The 12,318-nt window shown below is 34.9% G+C and overlaps 1 protein-coding gene across 6 annotated transcripts in view; it reads left to right on the top strand.

Annotated features, from left to right (window-relative positions):
- The window catches only part of AKAP9 (A-kinase anchoring protein 9), a 145,566-nt gene that overhangs the window by 93,755 nt on the left and 39,493 nt on the right, over positions 1–12,318 (top strand). For all 6 annotated transcript variants that reach the window (XM_055124946.1, XM_055124956.1, XM_055124969.1 and 3 more), the window contains 6 exons: positions 132–294; positions 1,559–1,771; positions 4,506–4,738; positions 5,819–5,938; positions 10,779–10,955; positions 11,509–11,613. In XM_055124946.1, coding sequence (XP_054980921.1) covers positions 132–294; positions 1,559–1,771; positions 4,506–4,738; positions 5,819–5,938; positions 10,779–10,955; positions 11,509–11,613 — 1,011 coding nt within the window. The remainder of the gene's footprint in view (positions 1–131; positions 295–1,558; positions 1,772–4,505; positions 4,739–5,818; positions 5,939–10,778; positions 10,956–11,508; positions 11,614–12,318) is intronic.

Here is a 12,318-nt window from a genome sequence, read left to right as displayed (position 1 = left end):
ACTAATTTTAGCATGTATTAGAAGTATTATTATCAGTAGTCTATTTTATTTTAAAATATTTTTGGAGAATGATATTTCTTTTCCCAGCACTTAATTAACTTTCTTCATGTATACTTTCCCTTCTTATTTAGCTTGAACATGCAAAAGTTACACAGACTGAGTTGATGCGTGAGTCATTCAGACAGAAACAGGAAACAGCAGACTCCCTTAAGTGCCAAGAAGAACTGCGAGAGCGCCTTCACGAGGAGTCCAGGGCCAGAGAACAGCTGGCTGTGGAACTCAGTAAGGCTGAAGGTGAGCACCTTATCATGGGCAACTGAAGGTGGAGAAATGTCAAGTATAAATACAGGATTTAGGGGTACAAGTGTTTGAGTGAATGCATGCTAGTGGAATGCACATTTTACATGTACCAGGGCCCTAGATATGATCCCCAGAATTAAAAAAATTGAAAAGAGTTGTTCCCAGAAACCACCAGTCTATTATAGAGCAATCACTGAAAAAATAGTGGTAATATTTTGTAATTAAAAGTCCTCCACACAGTTTTTGGATCCATAAATTTTTTTAATTGTGAAAGTAATCATAGAATTGAAGAACATATAAAAAGTTTTAGAAAATGTGGAAATGGATAATGGCAAGTTGTTACCATTAACCCATTGTCATAAATTAGTAATTTTTAAGATGAGAAAACTGAAGCTAAGAGACGTTAATAAATTCTTCAGAATCGCCATTTAATATTGATAACCAGCTTTGAGCTCCTAAGTCTTATGCCTTTTATGTGCTACCATGCTGTTTGGGGTCTTTGCTTCTGGAAAGACATAAGATACCAAATTTCATGTTTATATTTAAAACGTGGTTTAATTCATAAGCATCTAATTTATACTAAACTTCCTAAGAACCTATGTATTTGTGCATAAGTTGAATAAAATGAATTACCAACTACATGATAAGCATTAGCATGATGAAGTAGTGGAATATTCAGAGGAATTTCATATTTTGGCACATGATTAATAGGAAAAGACTGCATTGAACACATCATACTTTGTTGCTATCAGCAGTAACAAATTTATTTTTATTTTTTGTGTATGGGGGACAGGGGTGGGGCACAGAGGGCATACCCAGCAATGCTCAGGACTTACTCCTGGCTCTGTGCTCATTGGTCACTCCTCCAGGTGTTTAGGGGACTGTATGTGGTGCTGGGAATTGAACTTGAATTGGCAGCATGGAAGGCAAGCACCTTACTTCTGAACTCTCTCTCACTGACCCTCCTTAAAAATTTCAGTAGGGGGGCTGGAGCGATAGTACAGTGGGTAGGGCTTTTGCCTTGCATGCAGCCAACCCAGTTCGAATCCCAGCATCCCATATGGTCCCCTGAGCATCACCAGGAGTAATTCCTGAGTGCAGAGCCGGGAGTAACCCCTGTGCATTGCCAGGTGTGAAAAAAAAATTTTTTTTTGGTAGGCTGAGATGCTTTTACAATATAGATGTTATTTATATTAAAACCTAATGGTAAATTTTGAAGTAAATAATAATTCCATTTCCTATTCATTTTATGTTATAGGTATCATTGATGGCTATGCAGATGAAAAAACTCTTTTTGAAAGGCAAATTCAGGAAAAAACTGATATAATAGATCGTCTTGAGCAGGAGTTGTTATGTGCAGGTAACAGGTTACAAGAATTGGAAGCAGAGCAGCAGCAGATTCAAGAAGAAAGAGAATTACTGTCCAGACAGAAGGAGGCTATGAAGGCAGAGGCAGGCCCCGTGGAACAGCGTACGTATTTTTTAATTTGGTATGAAGCATTCCTTAAAAGTTTAATTTGGCATCTTTTCCCTTCGCTATTGTTATTCATGATTTTTGCTCGCATTGAAAAGTTACAAGAAAACTTACATTATTGGTAAATATCTTATAGTCAACCAGGTGGAATCAGAATGGGAAAAGATAAATTCATTTATTTTAAAAACTCTGCCTCAAAAGAAAACTCCATATGATAAGGCATAACATGTTTTGGATTGTATGAAATTTATTTCTAGTACCAGAAAGACAGCAAAATGTATTCTTGAATTAAAGAACTAAGAGCACTAATCTGACAGTAGTAGTGAGGAATAGTAGTAGTAAATTTTTATCCATGAGGGAGTAGATTAAATGTTAGAAACAGACTGACAGCTAACATCTAAGTGGGACTTCAAAGAATACATGGATTTTTAAATTGGTCAGAAATCTCTGATCTTTCTTAAAGAATACATGGATTTTTAAATTGGTCAGAAATCTCTGATCTTTCTTATGTGAGGAATTAGGTGACTATATGTGAAGCAAATTTTGTTGACGTTTTAACGTTTTTAAAATGTACCTCCTTTTATTTTTGCATTATAAATGTAGTTGGAATTACAGATGTGTAGTTTCACTAATTCATTTTTTGGTTGGGGAGGAGACTTGGGTCATACCTGGTATTTCTTGATGGCACTCCTGGCTCAGTGCTCAGGGATCACTACGGGTGGGCTGGGGGAGAATATGGGAGGCGAGCAATCAAATGCGGGTTGGCTGTATGAAAGGCAACTGTCCTACCCACTTTACTGTTGCTCTGGCCCCAATTTCACTATTTTTATCAATTTAGACAGCACACGTTTTTGTAGTATGGCTATTTAGAGTTATTTAACACAGGTTTATTTGGTATTGGAATTTTTACTATGGAAAATAGATGTTGCCTGTGTAGAATATTAAAAAAAAAAAAAAGGAATGTCTCAAAATAATTCCAATGTTGATCATCAGTGGTTTCAAGTTTTCTGATTATGTGTGTGTGTGTGTGTTTTATTCTGTTTCACTAGCAGAAGATGTGTAAATTGTTACATTTCTGTTCTGTGTGTGTTTCCCCCCTATTCTTATAGGACTAGTAGATGCTGCAGTCGATGCAGCACCTGGAGCAGGTGTGTTGTACAATTGCATGACCAATCTTTGGGTGGCAAACTTACACTCCAAAAATTGGGTGACCCTTGGACTTTCAACTAACACTAACTTATCTCTAATTTTGCAGTTTTGATGTTGTGTTTTTTTAGTTTTTTTCTTTAACAAAAAATAAAACTTCTCTTACCATAAAGAAAAATGATATTTCAAATTAACAACTGAGATTCATAGACCATCATCTTACTACATCTGTTTTTCACAAGAGCTTATAGGCATTTTTATGTCAATATATTTTTTGTTTATTTGTTATACTGGGAGATAACTTAGAAGACTGACAAATACAACTTGAACGTGCAAGGCCCTGATTTTGATCCCCCGGCACTACATGCCTCCTTACCTCTCACTGCAGGGTGGGTCAATGGCCCCCATACCACCATGCCCAAGCTCCAAATAGTCAGGCTCAAACAGCCAGGCTATTTACCACCCAAAACACCCATTAATTCCCTCCCCAAATTATTTGTTTTATTATAACAGGTTTTAGCAAATATATTAAAATCTTATAAGATCTTCAAAATGCTCTTTTGAATCAAGAAGTATATAAGATGATGGTATTGATAGGATCAGTGAAACTGAGTAAAACACAAAACTTTCTTGTTGATTTGCTTTTATATTAATGTCTAAATCACTGTTGTCTTAAAAGTAAACCTGTTTTACTATAGATTACCAGTTTGAGTGCACTGTTGCAGACAAATTAATATAAAGACTCTAGAATTGTATTATTTTAATTTTCTTTACTAGAGAATTATTTTACTTTGCTATGTACATTATTGTTAAAATAATATTAGTAACAGTAACTTAACACAATACTTATTATACCTAAGGTTCTGTTTTTACCTATATTAGCTCAATTTGCTCAATTTGATCCCATAAGAGTTCAATACCATTATTTTCTTTGTCAACATATATGGAAATTAAAGAAAATTATGCTTAATGTTATATAGAAGACAAGTGGTGGAGCTAGGATTTGAACCTCTGTGCTATTAAGTGCACAGTCTCTCATATTTGTGTGTTTTCCCTTGGTAGACATGCATAGAATCTAAAATTAACTCAAGAATTTGAACCTGATGAATTAACACTTAACATGATATTCTGATAGCAGTTTTCTTTCTTTCTGCAACTCTTTATTGTCTTGGTTAAAGAATTACAGTATTTGATTTTTGTGTGTATTGTGTATGCATATAAAAATGACTTTATGAGTTTGGAATGATTTTATTTTTGCCTGAGGTGAGCTTTTTCTGTGCTTGAAATTTCCTTATAGTTGAAAAAGAATTTTTTCTTGTCCTTTGCTATGCTTGTTTCATGAAAACAGCATTAGTTATAGAACATATTATTTTTGTTAATCCTGTATAATTTTATTGATACTTAACTTGCTTCCTTTTATGGAAATATATTTATATTTTCTTAAGCAATACTTTACTTTTTTGTATGAAATCAAACATGATCTTTTTTTCATGAAGGTAAAATTTGGATATCATTATGGGTGACTTCACTATTTTAACATTAACATCTATGATTTAACTTAGTATATTTTTCCATTTACAAACAGAATTGCTACAGGAAACAGAAAAATTAATGAAGGAAAAATTGGAAGTACAGTGCCAAGCCGAAAAAGTATGTGATGACCTTCAAAAACAAGTGAAAGCTCTAGAAATAGATGTCGAGGAACAAGTTAGTAGATTCATAGAGCTGGAACAAGAGAAAAATGCTGAGCTAATGGATGTAAGACAGCAAAACCAAGCACTGGAAAAGCAATTAGAAAAAATGAGAAAATTTTTAGATGTAAGTATCACAAATAGAATACTGGTTTTCTCAGTGGCATGCAATTTGGTGCTAGACAGAATTTTATGTTATGAAGAGATTCTTGTATTTTTAATTTTTTTTCCTTCTTAGTATCCCAATTATTTTTATTGTGTAACTAGTATTAAAGCAGTATAGATAATTATGAGTGACTCCAGTTAGCCATTCAAATTCAAATGTAAAGAACTTATTCAGGGTTTTCCTTTAACTAACAACCAGAGTGAGTGAGGATCCTAACAGCTATTTGATCACTACTTCTTCACCCATAAAAGTAAATTTAAGTCCCTGTGCATGGAATTGGGGGAGTGGAACCGTTGTCATACTCTCATCACTCTCCTTCAGAGAAATGTTAAATTTCATAATTTTACATGGGTTTTCTTTGGAATTTTATTTAAGTTTGATCTCTTTATAATTCAAAATATCAGCTTCTTAGTATCTTATCATTTTAACATAGATTTTCAAAAAGCCAATTTGTTCTGCTCACAAAGCAAAAATTAGTAGTGAAATTCTCCCTTTATTAATCAGTTAATTTTATGGAGTTTTATTTTATTTTATATTTAACATTATTTGAGTAAGAAATTACTTGAGTAAAAAATATATTGAGAAGGAAATAAATGTCTATATAAATAAACTTTTAAATAGCTAAGTTTATGTTAAAGAATACATAATTGGGGCTGAAGAGATAACACAGCAGATAGGGCATTTCCCTTGCATGTGGCCAACCCAGGTTCAATCCCCGGCAACCCATAGGTCCCCCTAGTACCACCAGGGTAATTCGAGTGTAGAGTCAAAAGCCCTGAACACAGCCAGGTGTTGCCTCTTTTCTCTCCCCCCAGCCCCCCAAAAAGTATAAAATTATCTCTATTTCATCGTTCAGAATTGTACTATACAATGAATTTTATATATATACAATTATTTTGCATACATTTTTGGTTTGGGATCTTCTGTGAACATCAGTTGTTTGTCTTCATACAAAACTATTCTTATAACTAAAGGGAAAGAATAGTTTTAATATATATTGGTTCCATAGTTCTTATTACTAGTATTATTATTAAACTTTAGGAACAAGCCATTGATAGGGAACATGAAAGAGATGTTTTCCAACAAGAAATACAGAAATTGGAACAGCAGCTTAAGGTTGTACCTCGATTCCAGCCTGTCAATGAACAGCAAACTACAGAGGTAAGAACTCCACTGACACTGTCTACCTTATAATAATTTGTATATTATGTATAAAATAAAATCCATATCATTAGAAACTTTAAAGGAAATTTTTTAATACACAAAAATATCAAAAATATTTAATTTAAAACATTTTCATAACTGTGTAAATCACTTGTATTCAAATTGGTATCATACCCACCAATATGTGTCTTGATATAACTCCTATAAATCTGTTCCCGTTGCCAGCAAAATTCATCAAGGTGGGCTGGAGGGATAGTACAACAGGTAGGGCATTTGTTTTGCATATGGCTGACCCGAATTCAATCCTCGTCATCTCATATGGTCCCCCAAGCAGCACCAGGAGTAATTCCTGAGTGCAGAGCCAGGAATAACCCCTGAGCATTGACGGGTATGACCCAAATAGCCAAAAACAAAAAGGGAAAAAAACATTGATCAAGGCATATTCTATATTCACTGTTCTTCCTTATAGCTGCCATTCTTTTTTCAGTCCACTTCAGTGATGTTTCTAATGCTTTTGTGTCATGGGGTTTTATATCATCGACTTCTTAAAACTTTCGTAAAGTTTACCCACAGCCTATATCCTATAGGCTATATCCTATAATCACCTCTCTGAGGCATTCATTCCAGCTTTTAAAAGATAATACCCTGCAATACTTAAGGCTTGCTTACTCCTGGCTCTGCACTACTGGTGTGGCTCAGGGTACCATGTTTTGTGCCAGGGACTGAACCCAGTTCAGCCTCGTGCAAGGCAGGTGCCTTACCTGCTATACTCTCTCTGGCTTCCCATTCCAGCCTTTTTCGTGAAGTATTTCTTCCACTTAGTTTGTGGGACATACCTATTTTCTTGCTCTTTTTGTCTAATCTTTGTTTCTGTGCTACCCAAAATAAAAGCAGAAAAACTCCGAGACTTTGCCTTAAACCCTGTTTCTTTCTCATTTCCATTCTCTCCCAAGCAGTCATATATAAATAACTCTACTTTTGTATCTCCTCTAGCGCTGACATCTCTGTTGAGTGTTCAACTACCCATTCTGTGTCTCCATTTAGATAATGCAAAATTAACATGTGCAAAAGAGAATTCTGCTGACTAACCCCCAGCAAAGAAAGATAAGAACAAGACCTGTTACTTCCTTAGTAAATTCTATACTCTCCTCATTATTCATTGCTGATATCTAAAAATCATCTATGCTTTGTTTTCTCACATCTAATCCAATGATGAGTCAGGTTGTACTTTGTTTTCTAATTCCACTTTGAATCATCCCCCTAACCCCTTGCTGTCATCTTACTTTTCCTAGATAAATGTCTGTCGCAGTCTTCTAACTATTCCTACTGCTTCTATTTTTCTTCATCCCAACTATTTTCTTCATAAAGAAAGAAATGTAACCAGAATTCCATATTTACCAAATGAATGGCACATGTAAGAGGAAGCATTCATTGTATAAACTGCAGATTCGCAAGATAAACTCAGGTGTTAGAGCACATGCTCACATGTATGAGGCCCTGATCCCTGTACCACATGACCCCCACAGCAGTGCCACCCGTTGTGACCCTGGTGAGTCCCAAGTACTCTACTGACAGTCTAAGAATCAACTCACCAAAAACTGCTGGGCAGAACTTCTTGGGGGGTAGTAACCCCATTCCCCCCAAGTCAGCACTTCTGAGTATGGCCCTTGTTGCTCATAAAAACAAGATGGGTGTAAGAATGGACAAGGAGATGGCTTAAAGGGCTGGAGTGCATGTTTACCATAAAGGAGGACTAGGTTCAGTCCCAGCACTGCAAGGTTCCATGAACACTCAGCCAGCCAAGTATGGTCCCTACTTACACCCCTAAATAAGAGTATTCGTCTTATAAAGAGAATTATATAATTATATAGAGAATTATAAAGAGAATTATATAATTATAAAGAGATAATGTTTAAACCTTCCTAGTTTGAATCATTTACTCCTTATGTAGCAATGACAGAGGTGAATTCTAAAACTTGTTCATGCATTTATAAAATGGAGATTGTAAAGGCCAGAGCCATAGTGCAGTGGATAGGGCATTTGACTTGCACGTGGCCAATGCAGATTTTATCCCCAGGACTCCCTGTGATCCCCCAAGTCTGCTAGGAGTGACTCTCTGAGTACAGAGCCAGGAGTAAGCTCTGAGCACCACCAGGTGTGACAACTCTCCTCCAAATAAATTAATTAAATCGCGATTGTAATAGAACCCACTTTAGAGAAGCATTGCCTTGTTACATAGTGCACATACTTATTATCAATAATAATAATAATAATATAATAAACTATTATTAGTTCTGAGAATAATTCTGCTTCTCAACAGCTTCATAGTATATACTTTTTGTGTAATTCACTGGATTTTATTTCCTTAAAATAATTACAAAGTATAAAATGCATACAAACTCCTTTCCGGTGAAGTAAATTGCTATCTACAATCCCATAGAGTAGAAATAATCTATTACAGGGCTGAAGAGATAGCATAGTTGTTAAGACTCTTCCTTTGCATGGGGCTAACCCTGATTCACTCCCAGTGCCACATGGTCCACTGAGCACCACCAGGTGTAGCCTACCCTCCCCACCAAAATTAGAAGTAATTTGATACAGAACAGCTCAGGGGTTGGTAACAGTAGGAAAATTATTAATCCTCCAAGAATTTATAGTGATTGGCCCTCTACCTAACAAAGATATTTTCAGCTATTGAAAAAATAGCAATGTATTATTGAAACTCTAAGTTTGTGCTCTGGAATTTATTGACATTTCCTATTGCTTGCTTTTATTTTTCATAAGTATGAGCTGCCTAATTTATGAAACCCCAAGAAAAAGAATATATTTTTATCCCAAGAGCATTGTGATCCTTTTGTTAGTACATTGGTTCTCCAGCTTGTTTTTCTCAAGATTAGTACACCAAAAATATCTAAGAGTAAAAAAAAAAAAAACAGTATATTGTGCCATTTTCACATTTTTCACATAGCTGTGTTGTTTTTCCATTGATCTGATTACAAATATTAATTTCATGGTTGTTAGCTTTTCCTCAGAGGCTTTGTTTCTGTTTTCCTTGAGCCTGGAGTGATATTATATATTATATATAGCATAATGATACTACATACTTCAGTATTTTGAAGACTGGTACCATTTTTAATAATTTTTTTATTAAAAATAAGACTGTCAAAGGTCTTTTTTTCTTACCATCATAAAGCTTTTTTTTTAACAACTTTATTTAAACACTGATTTACAAAGCTGTTCATACTGCATAGCTTTTGATATTCCAACCCCAGTCTTACCACCACTGTGACCCTCCACCATTCTTCCCGTTTTCTCAACTGCCCTTCAAGTCTGTCACACTAACAGGCCCAAAATTATTTTATATTGCTTGTTACCACTTAATGGTAAAATGGAATTATCAAAAAATACTTTGGTAAAAGAAAATTGGTAAAAATTATTATATCTCACAACCGGGACATTAAGTCCTTGTCTGAGGGTTTACTGAGCTGTTGTTGCTAGTTGAACCTCCTATGTTAATGTTTTTGTTAATTAAACTTAGTTGGCATCTCTATTACATTACCATCCAGATTTCTTTGTTCTTACTGGAATGTTAGTAAGTTTGGAGACATTGCACTCATGACCACATGCTCTAGAAAAATCCAGAATATTTAACTGGGCAGTGAGCTTTCATGGCAACGCTTGTGGGATTTGGGGGATGTTGTCCAACCCCACTCCTAGGAAGCCAGGAGTTCTCAGACCAAAAATAAAATAAGATAAAATAAAAGGTGTACCTGAAATTTTGGGCAGTTTGGCGTCTTGGTGGAGCTCAGTCTTGAGGCTCTGACATAGTGGTAGCTGTTGCGGTGTGAGGATGGCTACTTGGGCTTCTGAAGGGTGGAGACTTGGCCTGCCCAGCTCCTGAGAGCACCCCCCGCCTGCCCCCCACCCTTCGTCCACAGAGTTCTCAGCAGGGAACCAGTATATCCAAGAAATTTTTGCAGATAGTTGATCCCATATGAGATGTAATCATGAGTCTCTGAAGCTGGGCTGATAGATGAGCTTGCATGTCAGCAGTTGTGGGATGTCCACAGTGCTTTTTTTTAAAGCAAGCTTTATCCTGTCACTAGATCAGTACTAATTGCATAAGCTATCTCTTAATACATTTTGTATTCTGTCTCAGAGCCATTCATTTAAGTGGATGTGCCTGTATAAGGACCTCTTTGGTAAACTTTTAAACTCCACAGATCCCCCTCACCACTGTACATCTTATCTCTGTTCTAAACCGGCGGCATATGTAGGCTGTAAATGCTTTTGAAGTAGCTCTATTATTGCTCCTCCATCTCCTGTAGTATTTAGAGCCAGTGTATTATTTAGATGCATTAATTATGACCATTAATAAAAAGAAAACTATGATCTGTGAAGTATTTTGTTAGGCAATTATATTTCAGTAAAAATGTTAATATTTTACAAATTTGTTATATTGTTAGTGTGGTTGTAATATAAATGCTTATAATTCAGAAAACAAAATGAAAAGTTTCTCTGCCCAAAAAAAATAAAAATAAAAGAGCTAGTAATTCAATATTATTCAAAAATGTAATTATTTTTCTCCTCTCAACTGGAGAACATTTCAGTCTTAAGAGAAGGGACTTTTTAAAAAAGTAATTAAGAAATTACTGAAAAGAGAATTTCCCTTTTACTAGTCTTGGTTCATTTTGTCACTTAAAAACGTCACCATAGTTGAAGATGGCAGTTGCTATTATTTTCATAAGTTAGGATAGCATATAAAAATTCTCTTGAAAATAAGTATAGATATGTTACTGTAAAATTTTTTAAATGTTATACTTTTTCTTATTTCTAGGTTGAACAGTTAACAAATCATCTGAAAGAAAAAACAGACAAATGCAGTGAACTTTTGCTCTCTATAGAGCAATTTCAGAGGGATATACAGGAGAGGAATGAAGAAATTGAGAAATTGGAATTTAGAATTAGGGAATTAGAACAAGCCTTACTCAACAGTACAGATACTTTTCAAAAGGTATATCACTTCTGGGGCACTTAACTTTGTCAAATGTTTTAATGCATGTTACTCTTAACTACCAAAATTGATTCTCTTAAATTAAAATTTGCTATTGCCTTTTTTATTGATATTATTGTACTATAACATATGTATGTAGATATATGCTTTATATTATGTCTTGAGAGCATAGCTGTTTATTCTAATACTAAGAAAGGAAAACTATATTGAAACAGATACATGAAGTATATTCCCATTTTACTTCAGAAAGTAAAAATAATTTTTTAAAAGGACAGTATAAAGATGCATGATAGGGTGCAGATAAAGAGATAGCTTTTATATTATCTGAAGAATAAATTTTAAGAATATCACCCATTCTTATCTGAGGAATAAATTTTAAAATCATTAAATATACCTGCTTATATAAGATGTATTCAGGATAAAATATCCATGACTTGTGGATTATTCACTAATGTAGATTACTTAGAATTGGTGAGATTCAGTTGTCACTTCTTCCGTAAAATAATCAGAGTTTAATGTTTGAGATTTTGAGAAAACTCTTCTATATTTAAAGGTGGAAGACCAAAAACAGTTTGGGGTGATAGAAAGTAAAGCAGATTTGTCTCTAGAAGTACAATTACAGGCTGAGCGAGATGCCATAGACAGAAAGGAGAAAGAGGTAAGATGTTTATTTTTTATGATAAAAGTGGATCTAAATGATTTTAAATAAGGCCTTTTGAAAGTATCATTTTATGGGGGCTGGAGTGATAGTACAGCGGGTAGGGTGAAAACCCCAGGTTCAGTCTCTGACCGCCCATATGGTTCCCCGAGCACCTCCAGGAATAATTCCAGAGTTCCAAGGCAAGAATAAATAACTCCTGAGCATCACCAGGTTTGGCTCTCAAACAAACAGAAAGTTGTATTTTATTTGTGGAGTAGGGACAGGAATGTTAGGCCATACTGGCTGTGCTTAGGACTTTCTAGTGAACATAAAACATGTATAAATATTAGTGCTTTGAAAATACAAAAGTGATTTTTGTATTTAGATAGTACTTGAAACTGCAGTTCAGAGAGCTTTAAAAAATAGCCAGCTCTCTCAACATCAGACCACAATCCGTAAGGTACATTGAAGACAAGGTCGGAAATACCCTCCATGATACTGAAGCCAAAGGTATCTTCAAAGATGACACAGAACTAAGCAATCAAGTAGAAACAGAAATAAACAAATATTTATTTGTTTAAACAAATATATTTGTTTGTTTAAACAAATATATTAAACTAAGAAGCTTCTGCACTGCAAAAGATACAGTGACCAAAATACAAAGGCAATCTACAGAATGGGAAAGGATATTCATCCAATACCCATCAGATAAGGGGCTGATAT

The sequence above is a fragment of the Sorex araneus genome, chromosome 1 (assembly GCF_027595985.1).
Source record: "Sorex araneus isolate mSorAra2 chromosome 1, mSorAra2.pri, whole genome shotgun sequence".
NCBI lineage: Eukaryota > Metazoa > Chordata > Mammalia > Eulipotyphla > Soricidae > Sorex > Sorex araneus.
This window is presented reverse-complemented; position numbering and strand designations above follow the sequence as displayed.